The sequence below is a fragment of the Danio rerio genome, chromosome 3 (genome assembly GCF_049306965.1).
Source record: "Danio rerio strain Tuebingen ecotype United States chromosome 3, GRCz12tu, whole genome shotgun sequence".
Classification (NCBI taxonomy): Eukaryota; Metazoa; Chordata; class Actinopteri; order Cypriniformes; family Danionidae; genus Danio; species Danio rerio.
Genome location: NC_133178.1, coordinates 8,102,501 through 8,123,668, shown reverse-complemented (window position 1 = coordinate 8,123,668; position 21,168 = coordinate 8,102,501). Strand labels below are relative to the sequence as shown.

Here is a 21,168-nt window from a genome sequence, read left to right as displayed (position 1 = left end):
GGTCCGCGCCCCCCTAAGGGGGGCGCCAGAGTTCACAAGGGGGGCGCGGGAGAGGATAAGTGTTGAGGTACACTTATCCTAAAAAAAAAAGGCATAAAAATGCTCCACTATTATATAGGGCTGTACAATTAATCGATTTCGATTTCAAACAATTATAAAAAAGCATTAATCAAGATAAACGATTATATGCATCATATACCGCCCCCTTTCCAGTTGTACACGTGTTGCGAAAGACCGCGTGCCTATGTGTGTGTGTGTGCTGCAGTCAGAAGCATGCGGCCGGTCAGCATTCGCACACTGAGACGAGCAGAGGAGCGCAGACATCTAGTCATCTTAACGTGAGCGCTTTAATGGTCAAATAGGTGTCAAAACGCGGTGTTTAGTGATTATTTATATTAACCCTCATTTGTGTAATAAACAAACGAGTTGAGGATCAAAAGACGTGAAAGAGAAACCAATAAAGAGAAAGCGCAAAATATTCCTGCTGCCGCCTGTTTTTATGATTAATCAAACATAACGAGAAAATGTTTCTCTGCTCTTGACTGAAGGACTTTTGTAGCTAAAGTGTTTTTCTTACAGTGGAGATTCTTAAAGCACAGTTTGTTTTATATTTTTATTCTATTGTATTTATTTCTCTTTCCTTTGCAGGGTGGAAAATAACTGTGTGTACACTTGAAGTCAGAATTATTAGCCTTCCTGAATATTAGCAACCCTTTTCCTGGCCAATTTCTGTTTAATGGAAAGAAGTTTTTTTAAACTTATTTCTGAACATACTAGTTTTGATATCTCATGTCTAATTACTGATTTCTTTTATCTTTGCTATGATGACAGCACATAATATTTTACTAGATATTTTTTCAAAATACAAACATTCAAATTAAAGTGCAATTCAAAGGCTTAATTAGCGTAATTAGGCAAGTCATTGTATAACAGTAGTTTCTTCTGCAGACAATCAAAAATATATATTTCTTAAGGGGGCTAATAATATTGACCTTAAAATAGGTTTCAAAATATTTAAACCTGCTTTTATTCTAGCTAAAATAAAACAAATAAGCCTAGAAGAAAAATAAAATATTAGAGAAAATACTGTTAAATTCCTTGTTCTGTTAAACATAATTTGGGAAATATTTATAAAAAAAAAAATTCTCAGGAGCGCTAATAATTTTGACTTTAACTGATAATCGTTTTGAATAATTGTGATTACAATTATGACCAAAGTAATTGTGATTATGATTTTTCCCAAAATCAGCCCTACTATTATATATGTATTTTTACATAGAAACGTCAATGCAATGATTCTTCAGAGGCGAAGAAAAGCCAAGAAAAGATAAGACAAAGCCTATCTAAATGCACATAAACACACACATACTGTAAATATATATATATATATATATATATATATATATATATATATATATGGCACATATGTGTGTGCGTGCGTGTGTATTTATATGGTGGGGGGGCTCCAATGTTTGTATTTGTTCATGGGGGGGGGCCCCAGAGAAAAAGGTTGGGAACCACTGCTGTAGACTACCGAAAAAAATTGCTTAAAGGGGCTAATAATATTGACCTTAAAATGATGTTTAAAAAATTAATAACTGCTTTCATTCTAGCCGAAATAAAACAAATAAGACTTTCTCCAGAAGAAAAAATATTGTAAATAGTAAATTTCCTTGCTCTGTTAAACATCATTTGGGAAATAAAAAATAAAATAATTCAAAGGGAGGCGAATAATTCTGACTTCAACTGTATATATATATATATATATATATATATATATATATATATATATATATATATATATATATATATATTTTTTTTTTTTTGTATATATGCAAATAGTTTAAAATTCTTGACAAACTGCACAAATAAATATTTGTGAAATTGAATCTAGCAATTTCTGTGGGAACAATTAGTTTCTTACTTAAAAGAATAGGATTAGCGGCGTTGAAACAATAACCCAGCTGAAATGAGCACACAGAGACGCATGGAGAGTTATTGTTACTGCTTTCATTGGTACACACTTCAGAAACAGCATTATTCAATATCCGACACATGTAGTCAGTATAACACCAGCACCAAAAAAACACCAGAATGATGTGTGACGAGGACATCGGATGAGGTTTCGCAGTTGGATCTGAAAAGGCCAGAGTTATGTGCTAAAACGGGATGTAGAAAGAGTTTACAAAAGTTCATCCGTGCAGTCCCACAGTTCATCCCGAAATCACCAGTCAGAATTACAAAAAGTTCAAATGCTAAAACCTGAACACGAGATCGCCTCTCTGAGTGAATATACCTCTCAGTGTATGAAGGTGAGAAAATGGGTAGAAAATAGGGCTGCACGATATATGGTTTCAGCATCGATATCGCAATGTGTGCATCAACAATAGTCAAATCGCCAGATATGCGACGTTGAGTCTGGATTATAGTTAACAGTAGGGGTGGATGGTTTACCGGTACTATAGTAGTATCGTGATACTTTGGCTCCAAAATACTGGCAATGCCACTGTAGTTTGTAAATGGTAGTTTAGCCATAATGTCTTTTTTCTACAATACATAATGTGGCATGTGGATAAGTCACGAAAATGCTCACACGTTTGTGCAACAATAAACCATTTTATTTGAATAGTCTGTGGAGCCCTTTAACGTTGCAAAAGTGTGTAGAATGTGCGCCTTTTATGGTAGCCTGTTGCACGTTTTTTAACGCTTCAGTTCAAACGCACATCTGAACGCACATTTTGTCCAATATCGTGCAGCCCTAGTAGAAAACGTTCATAATTCGGAGTTTTGAAAAAGAGTCATTTGTACTTGTTTAGTAGCCATATGACGTGTTTTGTGGATCACAGTGACAATATTACGAACAAATCTTGTGCAAAAAACACTTAAATGTGCAGGAGAGCAGCAGTTCAGACCTCCGGGTTTAGCACTTTAAAAAACTCAGCCGAATGCATTCACAGTGTCAGAAACACAACAGAAACCATTGTGAAACGATGATGACGATGATGATTTTTACACTGAAAAAAGCGATTAGTTGTCTCAACTTTAAAAACTGTGTAGACCAATTGCCTTAAAATGATTAAAATCTGCGAGAAATGTTTTATTGTTACTCTTAAGGTGAATAATTCATTTGCTTTGTTTAAGTAATCTTCAATTAAAACCTGAGCATTTGCTTCAGTGCTTGGAGTGTCGGTCCTTCTGTTGATGTCAACCTCAAGGGTTTCCAACTGCATATTAATACCCTCTCTTATTGTTAGTTTGCTATAAACTAATGATACAGAAAAGAAAGCCCCACCCCTCTACTGAATATTCATTTCAGTTGGAAGTACATCAACATAATTTAAAAAATCTCGGCAACTTTCGGTTCACGCAGACATTAACAAACTATGCGAATCAAGTTACATCAACTTAAAAGTTGCCTTGAGTTTACTCATGTTTTTAAATACTGTAACTAATCGCTTTTTACAATGTAGTGGGTGAATAAGGTTGAGATGTGCATGATGGGACTGTTTGCTGGCGCCATTAGCATTTTTTGTTGTTGTCGGATAACAAATATTTTGCTCATATTAACACTATTGATATGTCAGTCCATGATCAAATCACATAAAACCATAATACATAATATAGTGAAGCATTTTATTTATTTTTTTTTTTTTTGATTTGTGAATTCTTCATTAAGGTTTATAATGGTATTAAAGAATAACTTAAAGAAGAAATCTTTACAAAATATGGAGGGAAATGATCATATAAACAAAATGTATTCTGGTAAGCCTTTTTTTCTTATGAGTTTTGAGGGGTCTGTTTAATACCGACTAATACAGCTTTATTTATGCACTTCTTAGTGAAATTAAGCCAGACAAATGACAAAAAGAAAAAATATATAATATTAAAATATTAAATTACAGTATTTGTATGTATACTGATGAAAAATAAATTGAAGATACAAGTTTTTAATCATGTTTTTATGATTTTGCGGAGAAATATGGTGTATTTAATATCATTTATTTCATTTTTTTAAATGATTTTTGAGCGACTAATAGTTTTATACACATGATCCATTTTTGACTGTTATTAAACAAGACAAATGACAGAAAGAATATATAAATATAATACAAAAATAACAAATTAACAATATTATTATGATATATGCACATAAGGGATAAAAATAAAAACGTCACAAAAAATAGATTTAATTTATCTTATTATTTTGGGGAGAAACATGATCACGAGAAATATCATGAAATATGAAAATTGTGTAATTTATTTTCACTCATACTTCTTAGCTATTCTTAATCAAAATATGCATTGAAAATTGTGCTGCATTTGAGAAACATCACAGAGTTCGTCTTTAAGGTGGTTCAGGCGTTTAAAAGCCATCCTGCGTATGTAAACGTGGACGCACACAGCAGTGTATGAACGACATTATCCACCAGCATCAATCCCATCAGCCTCCCCACCACATGCTCCAATGCAATATCAAATACAAGTGGTTCTTCCTGTTAGAAAAGTGCCGCATAGTGAAAAAGAATGCTTAGTGAGACACTTTCAAATCCTGCTGAAAGAGCATGAACACGGCGAAGAGCGTAGGAAAAAATACAACTAGACAAAAATCTCCAGTTAAAACCCATTTGAGATACATTAATACATGTAATACAGTGTTGGGTGGGAAAAAAGTAATATGTTACAATCTAAAGTTACTATTTTTTAAGTAACTGTTACTTAGTAAATGTACAAAAAGTAATTTAAAAAAATTAAAGTAACTGTTACTTAGTAAATGTATTAATATAGTTACTTTTTTTTTAAAAAAAGCAAGTTACTTGGTAAATGTAGTAAAAAAGTAAAAATAATGTGTTTTTTTTTTTTTTTAAAAAACAGCAATTGTTACTTATCAAATGTAGTAAAAGTTAGCTTTTTTTTCCCCAAAAGCATAACTGTTACTTAGTAAATGTGGTAAAGTAACTTTTTCAAAAAAGTAACTTTTACTTATTAAATGTAGTAATAAAGTAATTTCTCACAAAAGTTAATGTAATAATAAAGTAATGTTTTTTTTCAAAAAAGAAACTGTTACTCATTAAATGTAGTAAAAAAGTAACTTTTTTTTCAAAAAAGAAACTGTTACTCATTAAATGTAGTAAAAAAGTAACTTTTTTTTCAAAAAAGTAACTGTTACGCATTAAATGTGGTAATAAAGTAATCTTTTTCAAAAAGTGACTGTTAGTCGTTAAATGTAGGAAGTAACCTTTTTCAAAACAGTAACTGTAACTAGTAAATGTAGTAAAAGTTATCTTTTTTTCATTACTACAATTACTAAGTAGCAGTTACTTTTTTGAAAAATAGTAACTTTTAATACATTTCTTAAGTTACTTTTTTGAGTGACTTTTTAATACATCTAAGTAACAGCTACTTTTAAGTTTTTTTAAAACTGTTACTTATTAAATGTATTAAAACTAACTTTTTTCAAAAAAAACTAAATGTTACTTAGTAAATCTAATGATGAAGTAACTTTTTAAAAAAGGGTAAATGTTACTTATTAAACATAGTAATGAAACTTTTCAAAAAAGTTACTGTTACTTAGTAAATGTAGTAATAAAGTAACTCTTTAAAAAGGTAACTGTTACTTAGTAAACAGTAATGAAACTTTTCAAAAAAGAAAGCTACTTAGTAAATGTAGTAATAAAGTAACTTTTTGAAAAAAAGTAACTGTTACTTAGTAATTGTAATAAAGCAACTTTTTTTAAAAAGGTAGCTTTATTACTACATTTACTAAGTAACAATTACTTTTTTGAAAAAAGGTAGATTTATTACTACATTTACTAAGAAAGTTACGTTTTTGAAAAATAGTAAATTCTTTAACACATTCACTTAGTTACTTTTTTTAAAGTGACTTTTTAATGCATCTAAGTAACAGCTACTTTTTTTTAAAAAAGTTGCTTTATTAATACATTTACTAAATGTAGTAAAAGTAATCCTTTTTCAAAAATGTAACTGTTACTTAGTAATGCAAAAATAACATAAAACTTGCGTTTACGGTTTTGTTTTAGAATGTTTTAATGGCCACACTTTCCAATAAGGTTTAATTAGTTACTGTGTTTGCTAATGAACAATACAGTATTTATAAATCATTTACTATTATATTAGTAAAATCCTAAGTTGTGCTTGTATCATTAGTTATTGCGCTTTGAGTTAACGGTGATTAACAACGAACAACATTACTTCCATTAATAATCTTAATGATGAATAAATACTGTGATTAATGTGTCGCTCATTGTTTGTTTATGTTAGTAAATACATTAACAATGCAAAATGAAATTAATTTAAACAATCTTATTATGCTACCATTTTTAAGATTGCTTGTTTGTTCATGTCAGCAAACACAATAACATTAACACAACATTATTGTTACCATAAGTGTTACCGTTTTCAGATCGTGATATATTACTTTCTTAACCAAACACTGATGTCGTAAGATGAATAAAAAAATTCATTACAGATGATCTGAAACAACTACTGAATGTGTGTGTGAGACTGAATGCACGCCCAAAAAATCGAATAAAATCAGTAAATATCACAATTCATCTGCTTTCAGTGGCAAATATTTACATAATACTGATGAAAAGGGGGGGGAAAACAAATACACGCACACACAGCAGTCTTGTTGCAGTTGTACATTCAGCACTGCAACACACACACACACACACACAGACAGACAGACAGACAGACAGACAAACAGACAGACAGACAGACAGACAGACAGACAGACAGACAGACGGATATACTCTGAGCTGGTAAGAAAACCGTAAACATTGCATGGTCATCCTGGTAAACGTTGGTGTTTTTGATGATGATGATGATGATGATGATGATGATGATGAGTTAGTTGTTTGTTTGTGGCTCAGGCGTCTCTGATGTCCTCCAGCGCAGGACTGCGGTACAGGTATTTCCAGATGGCATAGTAATGAATGGCGGCCGCCAGCGCCACAAACACGTGCCAGATAGCGTGAGCGAAGGGAATCACGCCGTCACACTTGAAGAAAAACACTCCCAGACAGTAGACCAGACCCCCGAACGCCAGCTCACTCAGACCCTCCGTGTTCGTCTGCAAGAAAAATAAATAAATGATTAGTTCTTAGTAAGCCCTTTTATTCAATAATTTACCTTCTTTGTAACCAACAGGGCTATTAATGCTGACTTAAACCACAAAAAAGGTCAATAAAATGAAATATTCAGTGATTTTAACGTTTGTGAGCTGTTGGGGGTGTTTTCATCCACTCTGGGGTGATTTTGGAGTCTTAATTTGGCCACAACTTTAACGTTTCAGCTAGCAGAATGATTTTTGGTGACAAATCTTATTTTGACACATATTTTGAGAAAATACACAATACACTCTGGGCAAATTGACTACCTTTTTGTTATGTTAAGGATGAAAACGCACTAAATTAAACTGCTGTAAAATGCATCAGATTAATAATTGTTCTATTTTTTTCTGCATAAATCTTTTAATCAACCTTAGTCCTGATCAAAACTACTAAATTGTTTAGAAAGTGACAGGATTTTAACTCTTTAATTGCCAAATTCATAAATGACGTTACTGACATCAACTGAACCAAAATTAAAATTAATTCGAAATATAATTAGAATGTTTTTTTTTTTTGTTATTTGTTCTCATATAGTTTAACTTAGAATTAAATGCATAAAACTAAAATAAAAAATTTGGAATATTTAAAAAAGAAGAAAAAAAAAATTCAAAGGGAGCTAATAATTCTGACTTCCAATATATATAAATAAACATGCACATAAATATTTATAAATGCTAGTTATTTATTCTCATATAGCTAAACTTTACATACTGTACTAAAATGCATAAAACTGAAATAAGTGTATAAAAAGTAGACTAATAATAATAACAACAATCATATTAATAATAATAATACAATAATCATATATATATATATATATATATATATATATATATATATATATATAATAAAAATGACAAATATACAAAATATTCATTGAATTCACTAAATTTAATTGTATTTTGGAAACATTTTAAAATGCAAGTAAGTTGTGTCTCATAGTTTAATACTTACTGCACTAAAATGCATAAAACTGAAGTAAAAATGCATAAAAAGGTTACAAATAATAATAATAATAATAATAATAACAATGACAAATAAAAAATATTCAATAAATTTAAATAATTTAAATGTATTTTTTTTTAAATACAAGTTATGTTAACTTTACATACTGTACCAAAGCACATATAACCTAAAGTATATATAATACAACAATAATAATAATAATAATAATAACAATAATAATAATAATAATAATAATAATAACAACAAAAGTAGTAGGAGGTAAAAAACACAACAAAATTACTAAAGCACAGTTAAATTTAGTATCTTAAGTTATTAACATACAACATTTTTTAATGCAAATGAATTTTACTGATTAGCTGTTGTAATACATCAACAAATAAAAGATAACTGAAACATTACAAATATTTTTAATAAAAAAAACTGCACATTTAAAATTACTAACAAAAGACACACAATGCAATTCCTAAGACACAGTTAAAGTCTGTTATAAAAAATAAAAATAACTAATTAATAAATGTAAAAAAAAAAAAAAATTTAGAAAATAAAATAGTTACACAATAAAAATATATGTAAAAGAGATGCATTTATTTATACCACAAACCCAGAAACAAGAGCCTTGTTAATCTACTATGCTTTTAAATTTGCATACAGGTAGTTTGATTTGCTTTCAAAGCATGTGCATGTACTGCTGCTAAACACAAGGTGGCGTCGTTGTGACAACAGAAACAAGATGATCGTTATTGAGCAGTCCTGCTGCTGCCCGACAGTAAAACTTCACACAAACACAAAGTAAAGGCTGTGCTTCAATTCACCAGTGTTTCTTTTTTAAAGCGTCTCAGTTTGCTGCCAACACAGTGTGTCAGTTGGTCTATCTATCATGTGTATTTATATATTAGATATAAATAATTAAGATATACATACAGAAGTATGTTTATTAATCTTGTTGACTGATTTATTGATGTCGTTTCTGAGAAATTCACAAATGATGTGGTAAAACGTTTAGAGTTATAATTAGGTGTAAAATTAACTGAAAAAGACTGGTCTTCAAGTGTGTGCTGGTTGCCTAGTAACAGGTGACACGCACCCCGCACTGATAGTGAATAGTTCATGTGTGACGAGTGAACATGAACAGCCTGAGGACTTCACAACTGTGGCAAAGGTGAAGGTGGAAAAACATTCAAGACAAAAAACAGAATACAAAGTTCTCTTTTAATATATGCTGTATGTGGAAATACGTGCACTTATTGAAACGACTGATAACTTGAAGCTTTCTTAAAATGACATTAACTACAAATGTCTGAATATTTATTTTCTAGAAAAAAAATAAATAAATAAAAATAATAATAAATTAAAATAATAATTAAATATTACATTTGAAGTTGTACAATTTTGTACTAAAAGAAATGTAATGAAATTTATTTGTATTAATATACAAAAATTATGATAATACAAAACTCATTATTAGTATATACTGTACTAATGTATACACTTTCACTATTTGAAACGACTAATAACTTGAAGCTTTCCTAAAATGACACCAACTACAAATGTCTGAATATTTATTTATTTTTAGAAAAATAAACAAATAATAATAATAATAATAATAAATAAATAAAAATAATAATAATAATTGTAAAAAAAGAAATAATAATTAAATATTACATTTGAAGTTGTTCAATTGTTTTATTAAAATAAATTTTATGAAATTTATTTGTATTAATATACAAAAATTATGATAATAAAAACTCATTATTAGTATATACTGTACTAATGTATACACTTTCACTATTTGAAACGACTAATAACTTGAAGCTTTCCTAAAATGACACCAACTACAAATGTCTGAATATTTATTTATTTATTTTCTAGAAACAAACAAACAAATAATAATAAGAAGAAGAATAAGAAGAAAATGTAATTTTCAATTAGTATTTAAATTAAGTTGTCCCATTTTCCATTAAAAGGAATTTAATGCCATTTATTTGTATTAAAGAGCACATATTATACATGAAAAAGGGTCACATTTCGTTTATATGGATCTCCAACAACATACTGATATGCATGCAAGGTCAAAAAACACTTTCATGGTCTAAAAATATGAATTTATTTTTACCTAATTATCCCATCGACTCCCATATGAATCGTTCAGCGACTAATTTGTTCCCAAACCCCTTCTTAGCGCAAAGCTAATCTGCGCTGATTGGACCGATGACAGTCTGTTGTGATTGGTCGACATCGTTCAGCATGAGTGGGACTGCTTTTCAGCCCTGGAGTTTCAAGCCTCAGACCGGCCCACCTCAGTTCACGACTGACTATGTTAAAATAACGTCATTTCCAATTCAGATTCTAATTACACTATCACGTCTTTTTTAAGAAAACAGCTGCTTTAGAACTTCAAATGTTCAACAATCCTAACAGTATTATATGTCTTAACTATAAACAATTAAAAAAAAAAAAACATACTCAGACGAGAATCAAACCCCGGTCGGCAGCGTCGTTATCTAACGTGCTAACCACTAGACCACAGCAGCTGTTGTCACATAACCGATAACCTGCAGGCCACTTGTATATAAACAGAGCAGAGCTGCGGTAAAACAATGAATAAGAAGACTGTGGTCAAATAAATAAATTAATTTAAAAAGTGTGACTGCTGAGAGCAACAGATTCTGAAGCTAGGGACACCGGCCCTCGCGGCCAAAAAACAGACCGGCCCACCGGGAATTCTCCCGGTCCTCCCGATTAGCCAATCCGGGCCTGCCCGAAACACACTTCATAGTAAAACTTACTGTGTTATTCAGACGACTCACCACCAAAAGCAGTGTAGTCAAACACCAGCACATTGCTCCATTCTTAACTATGACACACGTTCAGTATTAATCCACACAGCAGCAAAAGCTGAAGTATTCTGAACCTTGACCACTGCACGTGTGTAGGAACAGCTGACGGTGGCCATAGCAATGACAAACGGCAGTGGAACACAAACCCATTTAAATCCGTAAACAAAGCAGCACGCGTCGCGTTTCAACGTGCCATTAGACGCGATATGAGAATATAAAGAGTTAACCTGATACAGTACAAGCGGTTACAAGTAACAAAACAATTGAATACATCATTTGCAGGCTAGAGAAAACAAGGAGACAGCCATTCACTTACACTTATGAAATGTGTCAAGGGCCAGGTCTGATTCCATCAATTATCTTTCATTTTGGAGCTTTTCTCTCTTCTCAGCTGTAACTAAGATCATTTCTACTTGCAATTATTGCCGTGGCACATCTTGCGTGAAGTGTTATATGTTCTCAGGGCATACCTGTACTCTGCTTTGCTCAAAGATCACATCCCCAGCCAGGGGGTTGTAGCGCTCACCAGCGCTCCTCCTCAGCATGCAGCAGGCTGCCTAATAAACTGGCCTTGTTTTGCACGCACCCCTCGTGCATTTTCTTTCCATTCTCACAAGTCTACATCAGTAGTCTTTTCTGATCCTTCCTTTAACAAACGAATGAACTGCCCACTGTAAGCGTGTAGACTGCTAAATCATCTCTTTCCCCTCACACTTCCAATGAACAAGGTAAGCACAGGGTCTTCTTGACTCATGACTTCAGGATCTGTTTGTCTTTGCTGCTGTGTTAGTGGGCGGGGCTTTCCCGGGTTTGCGCAAGCAACAATAATGTTCTGTAGTCACGTCACGCTGAACCGGCTAAACACTCGTTATAAAGACGATTCATTCTAACCACTATGAGTCGACTCTTTTTTTCGATGAATCAATAGTTTTAAAATCGGTCCACTTTCAGATTTAAGCCTTATCTGGATATTTCACTTCACTTAGAGCTGTGTTACACACAGGTCATTTTCGAAATCCCACAATAGGAGCTATTTAATATACAAAAATTATGATAACACAAAATTCATTATTAGTATATACTAGGGATGCACCGAAATGAAATTCTTGGCCGAAGCCGAATAATAATGAAATGCTTGGCCGAAGGCCGAATACCGAACCCCAGTGTTTCAATTTTTTTTTTCATTTAGTTTGCCATTTTTATCACCATTACAATAATTAAATAGTAAAAATTAGCTTTTTACTATTTTGTGTTGCTTTTCAGAGAAATAAATCAAATAACAAAAATACAATTTCAAAATAATGATTTAACCCTGAACATTTTTTTAACATCCAAGCAGATAATATACAAACAAAGCACAATATAACTTAAAATAAAATAATTAGTAAAATAAAAAAATATTTTTATTTGGCCATCTTTGAAGCCCCCCTTCTTGTATAGCCTATGTTAGGCCTATAACTGACTGCTGAAAGAATGTAACTATGTCTACAACAACAAATGTGCATTGAATAGTGCAAAAGATGTGGATGAACCCACAACAAATGAATAACTGTCCAAGACATAAGCCTACTTCTTCAGGAAAAGTGGCAGGTTCTTCTTTATGAAAAGTTGCATCAGATGAGCTTTTCTGGACAATTCAGCAGAACAGAACACTCTGACACTTTAAAGTGCATGCACACTGCCGACATGTTTGCTGCATAAAGCGCGCGTCTCTCACTCTACGCGGGTTACTATTTGATTGCGTCATAAAAAACGTCATTGTTCGTCAAAATTTATTCAGCCTTTTTACTTATTCGGCCAAACACCGAAAGTGCTTTTTTTTGGCTATTTTCGGCCAAATAATTTCGGTTGCCGAATATTCGGTGCATCCCTAGTATATACTGTACTAATGTATACACTCTCACTATTTGAAACGACTAATAACCTAAAGATTCCTTAAGATTGCAATAAATACATAAACATAAAACATAATAACTCTATTTAATATTCATCACATCTTTTATAATCAGTTTCAAGTTGTTCCATTTTCAATTAAAATAACTGAACAAAAACAAAAACAAAAAAGAAAGCAAGAGTTTATTTTAATAGATACTCTATGTAAATACTTTCGCTATTTTAAACACCACTAATATTAAAAGCACGGCTTGTCCTACATTGAGTGACTCAAACAGGCTTTTACACTGGTCAGGTAAATTAAGGGTCTGCTAATTAGTCTTTGTCCTTCAGAAGCCCATGTTTAACTCCGGGGATCAGATTAACCGAAGAGCTGAACAGGAAATGACCTCACGCACTTACCATTGATGTCACCACCAGCGCAGGGAAGAAGCCCATGGTCAGATAAAACATCAGCTCCACCAGCTTATACCTGAACAGCACACACAAACAGAAAACAAACACTTTCATCTCTCTATATGTGCCAGACACTCTTACAATCACTTCAGATCTCTATTTACATATTTATTTATTTACTTATTTAAATATTTATTTACAGTTTTATTTACGCATTTATTTACTTGAGTATTTATTTACAAATGTATTTATTTACACATTTATTTGCTTATTTACTTATTTATGTATTTATTTACACATTTATTTGTTAATTTACACATTTATTTACTTATTTATTTACTAATTTATTTACTTATTTACGCATTTATTTATTTATTTACACGTTTATTTTTAGGTTTATTTAAAAATTTATTTAATTATTTATTTACTTATTTACATATTTATTTTCATATTTATTTGCTTATTTACATATTTATTTACAGGTTTATTTACGCAGTTATTTACTCACTTATTTACCCATTAATTTACGCATTTACGTATTGATTTACATATTTATTTACTTATTTACAGATTTATATATTTACTTATTTACGGATGTATTTACTTACGCATTTATTTACTTATTTACATATTTATTCACACATTAATTCACATTTACTAATTAATACATTTTCACTTATTTATTTACTTATTTATTTACCTACTTATTTACTTATTTATGTATTTATTTAGATTTATTTACTCATTCACACATTTATTAACATTTTTATTTACTTATTCACGCATTTATTTACATATTTATTTACGTATTTATTAACATACTTATTTAGGTAGTTATTTACAGATTTATTTACAGATTTATTTATGCATTTATTTACTTATTTACGTATTTATTTACACATTTATTTATTTATTTATTTACTCATTTATTTACTTATTTATATATGTTTATGTATTTACTTAGTTACATATTTATTAACAATCATTTACGTATTTATTTACATATTTACGCATTAATTACTTATTTACATATTTATTTACGTATTTATTTACTGATTTATTTACTTAGTTACATATTTATTTACGTATTTATTTATTATTTACATAATCATTTACATATTTATTTACTTTTGTATTTATTTACTCATTTATTTACTTATTAATTTACATATTTATTTACTCATTTATTTTCTTATTTACACATTTGTTTACTTATTTATTTACTCATTTATTTACTTAAGTATTTATTTACTTACAAATTGATTTACTTATTTGTGTATTTATTGACACATTTACATAATTATTTACTTATTTACAGATTTATTTACGTATTCACATATTTATTTACTTATTATTTACATATTTATTTACACAAAACATATAAACCATACATGCATTTTTTTATGTCAACTTTTCTTTGACAAGCTTTAAAAACTATAATAAACTAACTATAAAAGACACTGAATTTCTGCTCCCATAGCGTACTCATAAAAATGCAATCCCACTTTTCCTAACCCAGTGCCTAAATGTTTCCTTGGCTGGGCTTTAAATCATTGTCTTGCTGAAATGTCCACTCTAGTTTCATCTTCATCATCCTGAGAATGTTGATGTTGGACGGAAGCAGCTGATATTCATTTTCATTTACAATGAGGAAGGGAAGAGGGTTCCTGAAGAACTACTGAGAGGTTTCAGCTGCTGTCTGGGCTTTCACTGCTTTCTATACCTCCCTTTCTTCATATGTTCAACACTTTTTCCCAGAGCCATTTCATTTTTATCAAGCATAACTTTAATACTAATTAGATTTGTTTTCTTTGCATGTACGGATTGCTTTGGTTGTTATCAACATCTGATCTAAACTCCAAGTCAACAGCATGTTTATAGATATGTTTCCTGAGAAAAATGGTGACGTGTCCAACACTTATTTTTCCCGCTGTATATTATTAGTCCTGGCCAATAATTAAAGTATGATGTCTGAATTAGATATTTAGGTGATGTCCAACATACTTTTCATGGTAATTAAACACATAGATTGTTCCGGCAGCCGCCATCAACCACACAAACCAGCGCATGTGAGCGGCGAGCGGCCCGAGTTCCCGGAGATTTAACCTGCACACAAAAACACACAAAAAACTCATTAGTGAAAGTCACAGAGAAAGACGTCACATAAATTAGCCCAGAGGCTAGTTTACTATGCTAGTCCCTTTGTTATAAACCAATTAAATTACAGATTCATTATATAAACAAGACTCAAACAACAGAAAACAAATGGCAAAAGCCTAACTAGAACAAACAAACTAGGATTTCTTGCTATTGTTTTCTGTTGTTCGAGTTCTGTTTATAATTTGAATTGGTGTTTGTATTTCTTAATAATCTTAAATCTAATGTATAATGGATGGTTTGTTAAGTGACCGCTGATAAATAAAGATGCTCAGTAACTGGAGTTAAATCCCACTTCAGTTCTCTAGCGAAGCGCTCAAGGACACTGAATTATTCACGCTCTCATAGGAAAGTGACCAAAAGCTGCGGCCGCTTCAGTCACTCGAAACTCATGAAAAAGTGATGGAGAGCTGATCAAAAATGCTGCACTACCAGATCGATGACATTCAGACAGCTGTGACCAAAAATAGCCAAATATGATGAGCTGTACAAAGCTATTTCCACAGTGACTTCAGTTTCACAATATTAGGATGGCAGACTGGATAAGAAATGAGGATGTATGTGGGTAAATGGGGAAATGAATCGATTGTGAAACAAAAATATGCACTTAAAGGGATAGTTCACCCAACAATTACAATTATTTCAACATTTATATTGTTGTTCCAAACATTTATGAGTTTCTTTCTGCTGTTGAATACTAAAGAAGATATTTTGAAGAATGCTAAAAACCAGTAACCATTGACTTTTATAGTAGAATAAACAAATACAATAGAAGTTGGTAAGGTTTTCAGCATTCTTCAAAATATTTAGTATTCAACAGCAGAAAGAAACTCATAAAGGTTTGGAACAAGGCAAGGGTGAGTAAATTATGACAGAACTGTAATTTCTGGGTGAAAAGACAGAAGACATGAAGACATTTCCTATCACAAAAGATTTTGTTTTTAGACAAATACTAAACTTATTTCTCATGTGCACTTTTTCAGCTTGCTATTCATTACTAGATTTGGTAAACAATATATTAAATACATTTTATTAAACATCACTCGGCTCTTACTGTGATTTATTGTTCTTTGAGCGTGAAGGAAGAACAATACACTTTATTATGCTGAGGTTAATATTAATTCCTGGCTGTGTTTTCATATACTTGAATTCAGAATCATTAGCCCCTCTGAATTATTAGGCCCACGGTTTATGTTTTCCCAAATTTCTGTTTAACGCATAGTCGATTTCTTCAGCACATTTCTAATCATAATAGTTTTAATAACTCATCTCTAATAACCAATTTATTTTATCTTTGCCATGATGACAGTAAACAATATTTCACTAGATATTTTTCAAGACACTTCTATACAGCTTAAAGTGACATTTAAAGGCTGTATAATGATGGTTTATTTACTTTAGTATTTATTTACTTATTTGTGTATTTATTGACACATTTACAAGATTATTTACTTATTTACAGATTTATTTACGTATTCACATATTTATTTACTTATTTATTTACATATTTATTTATGTTTATTTACTGATTTATTTACTTATTTACATATTTATGTATTTATTTACATATTTATTTACTTATTTACGTAACAATTTACTTATTTATATATTTATTTACTTATTCACATATTTATTTACATTTTTATTTACTTATTTATTTACTTATGTATGCATTTATTTACTTTATTTATGTTTTTATTTACATATTCATTTACATACTTGCTTTGGCTAAACCGTAAGGATTTTTACTTGCCCTATCAAAAAAAAAAAAAAAAAAAAAATCTAATTACTTAAATAATACCTAAATAATGTGTCAAAACATATAAACCATACATGCATTTTTTTATGTCAACTTTTCTTTGACAAGCTTTAAAAACTATAATAAACTAACTATAAAAGACACTGAATTTCCGCTCCCATAGCGTACTCATTTAAAGGCTGTATAATGATGGTTTGTTCTGAAGACAGTCAAAAAAAAATAGCTTAAAGGGGCTAATAATTTTGAACTTAAAAAGTTTCATAAAAAAATTTAAACTGCTTTAATTCTAGCTGAAATAAAACCAATAAGACTTTCTCCAGAAGAAAAAAATATTATCAGACATACTGTGAAAATTTTCTTGCCCTGTTAAACATCATTTAGGAAATATTTAAAAAAGACAAAAAAAAAAAATTAAAGAGGGCTAATAATTCTGACTTCAACTATGTTAAAGCTTCAAAATTCTTCTCTGTCTGTCTCTTTTGTTGAGCATAATTATAATTTAGCCTATATTCCATCCACAAGACAAGATGGAAGAGCAAAGAGCAAATTGTGTTACTCTTGTGAATTAAAGATAGCTCACCAACTCCTTCTAGCTCAAATAAATCTGTCCACCACTTCAGTTGAAACAAATGTCATTTAACGAGGGATCTGATCATCTTGTTCAAATATTGAGTAGACAACTGAAGTAGGATGTACATGTGTATTGCAGAGTACATAAGGGCTCTATGAGTAGGTCTTCAAAGAATCAGAGTGCGCAGAAATCTGCAGATGTCCACAGACTTTATTTTGCCCATCATAGAGCATTTATTTACTCGTTTGAATAAATACACATATTTAATCAGTTTGTATAGTAATTTCAGTAATTGTATTAAGTAATACGCATACGTTTAGATGATTTATTTGCAATGCTGTTTGTAAAGCGATAGTTTCTGTCTTTTAGTAGATGTTTTATGAGACTTGCTTTGTTTATCAAACAACGTATCTTATTGGATTTGCATTGTAAACCTTAAACTGAAAGTTAAATGTCAATATTTATGTCCTTTTTTATGTTTTAGTTGCTAAACCTCCATTTATTTCCCCCCAAATTCTGCACAGAAAAAAATGTGTGCAGATTCTGTGCAAAGCTCATTATTATTCATTATTCATACCCTTCCAAATAAGGTAAAACCGGAGCTTTCATCCTAGAGCCGATGTATAGGGATATAAATGGGCTTGTAATACGTTAAAAAGCCACATGCCTTCCACAACTGATAAAAAGCATCTATGCATCCTATGACACCTTTAATTAATATTCAGCATTGTTGACAATGTTTCTAAAGCAGGCTGTCGTCAGACTAATTTCTAAAGAGTCATGTTACGATTGCAAGTAACCATGCTAAAAAATCAGCTTTGCATAACAATATATTACATTTCAAAACAATCACATAGGAAACCTTTATTTTAAATGACTATACAGCTACAGAGAATATTATCATTGCAGCATTTTTAATTGAAAGCATGCTAAATAAATTCAAACATTTATAAACCCACATTTTTTATTTATTACTTTTTGTAAACCTGACAGCACCTTAATGCACTTAGTAAGTTTTAAAATCACTTTTTGTCAATCACACCAAAGTAAATATGAAATAGAAGTATAAAGAAACGTACCATGGTGTATAAGAGGCAGCAATAAAGAAGTATATAACAACTCTATCACACATGTGGAAACAGTGCTCCATCGTCCTGTAAAAATAAATAATATTCAATGACTTATGTCATCATGAGAGCTTAAGTGCACATCTAGTTAATGTCATAACATAATAATGTCAACCATTAAAGGTACAGGAGTGACTCCTAATCAATATTTATACATGAGATAATTATTTCAGAGATTCAGCCCTGCATTTAAATGCTTTAATCCTTCCCAAAACTATACCTATAGCTCAAAAGTCAATGCCCAACTCTTTATTTATAAACAATGCAAGTATTTTATTTTTTATAATCACACTTAATAAAAACAGAAACACTTGGATTGACATTCTCTCTTTGTAGGTGTCATCAGTGGGGCAAAGTCCTGGCCATTTGTGACTATCTCTCCCTCATTAGCACAGGACGTTAGTCTTGTTTTTGAATCTGCCGCTATGCTGACACACAGGCATTTGTAGCTCCGCCCTCTTTTAAAAGGAGCAGAATCTCATTTGAATTTAAAGCGACAGTCGCCAAACTCCACAATTTGGATCAAAGCCTAAAAGGGGCAGTTTAAGAGAGTTATAAAATGTTATTTGTGGGGTATTTTATACTGAAACTTCACTTAAAAAGCAAAATATGTTACATGCAAAAAATATTTTGGATTGCTTGTATTGTTAAAAAACTAACTATAATACATCTTAACTCTAATCTGCTAAATGTGATTATAAGACAAGATATTATCTTAATACAAAAATCAAATAAATAAAATTGGTCCCTTCCTTAAAGCTTTATACAAGCATCACTTAAATAACAGCTCAACCAATTATATTTTAGAGCTGACCGTAATGTCTACTTTATAATTCATTGTTATAAACACTGTTAAAAATATAAAAAATTTAAGAAAAAACTTGTAATAAATATAAATGCACGGTTTTGTACAGTTTAACCCTTATTTTGGTCAATATCATAATCACAATTATTTAAAAATAATTATGATTGGGCCACATGACCAAAACCTTTTAGATTTTATTTAAGCTCTTTTGAAAATGTAGTTTGTTGAAGTTTTTTTTTTTTTTTTTTGCTATTTTCGTAATATGCTGCAGCAAAGAAAAAAAATTTAACCTTGAATGCATATCTGGCAAGCCAAAATATGCTATACGCGAGTAAGTACAAACGTCTGATAGCAAGTTATATATATGAAATGAGCAGATTCTCGGTTCCACCCATATCTGAGAAAGTACTTAGAAGTGTTGTTTGATGTTTTGAGAAATCAGTCAGTACTTTAACATGTAAACTACTTGACAAAAGTCTTACAGCCTATCCAAGTTTTAGGAACAGCAAATAATAACTTGACTTTTAGTTGATCATCTGGTATCTTCAAACCCCCCTCCTTCATTTTACCCCAGACATGCTTAATAATGTTTATGTCAGGTGACTGGGCTGGCCACTGAATGTAACCCCAAACCATGATTTTCCTTCACCAAACTTGACTGATTTCTATGAGAATCTTGGGTCCATGTGGGTTCAATTAGATTGGGATGCAGTTCAACAGATGATTCATCAGATAAATCGACCTTCTGCCACTTTTCCAAATGATCAACTAGAAGTCAAGTTATTTGTTGCTCTTACAACTGAGATCAACATCAAGACTGGAAGTTCATACTGACTATCTACAAGTGTGTGTATTACAAGATATCAGAGGAGATATGGAAACCTTTCCCTTTGTAGGAATCCAGCAGTTGACTGTAATTAGACTTTTCCTTTTGGGTGGGTTTTAAGTTGTCATTAGGCAGGAAAATTTTCTTGGACCTGGCAACCCTGACTACCCGCATGTATTTTCATTTTGATTGCAATTTGTATCATTTTAAAGTGCTAGTTCACCCAAAAATGACAATTCTGTTATTGATTACTATTAATTTGACTGTTTTTTGGTGTACAAAAGTGTTCTTGGAGCTTCATATGATTACAGTTGGATCACTGAAGATTGTTTGGTAATGATTTTGGTACGATACCTTAAAATATCGATGTTTGATACCATTATTGATACTGCAAGTAATCTAAAACATTTGTAATTAATGTTGATGATAAATAAAATTCTTATGGTATTGGAACAGCATGAGTCTGAGTAATTAATAAGATAATTCTCATTTTGAGATACAAATCCCAAGCAAAGCAAACGTGCACACATATTAAGGGTTGCCAGATCCAAGAAATTTTTCCAGCCCAATGACGACTCAAAACCCACCCAAAAGGATTTAAAAGTAGCTTAATTGCTTTTCTTTGTCAAATCAGAGTCAACTGCTGGATCCCCACAAAGGGAAAGTGTTTACATATCCTATTTGATATTTAGTAACAC

At 30.9% G+C, this 21,168-nt stretch overlaps 1 protein-coding gene across 6 annotated transcripts in view; it reads right to left on the bottom strand.

The window, feature by feature from the left end:
• Positions 1-1,990: 1,990 nt before the first annotated feature.
• Positions 1,991-21,168, bottom strand: part of mmd (monocyte to macrophage differentiation-associated) — a 57,288-nt gene continuing 38,110 nt past the window's right edge. For 2 of the 6 annotated variants that reach the window (NM_001423757.1, NM_001037419.2), the window contains 5 exon segments: positions 2,004-6,690; positions 6,739-7,093; positions 13,232-13,301; positions 15,230-15,331; positions 18,792-18,866. In NM_001423757.1, the coding sequence (NP_001410686.1) occupies positions 6,890-7,093; positions 13,232-13,301; positions 15,230-15,331; positions 18,792-18,866 (451 nt within the window). In that variant the 3' untranslated portion in view covers positions 2,004-6,690; positions 6,739-6,889. 6 annotated transcript variants of the gene reach the window in all.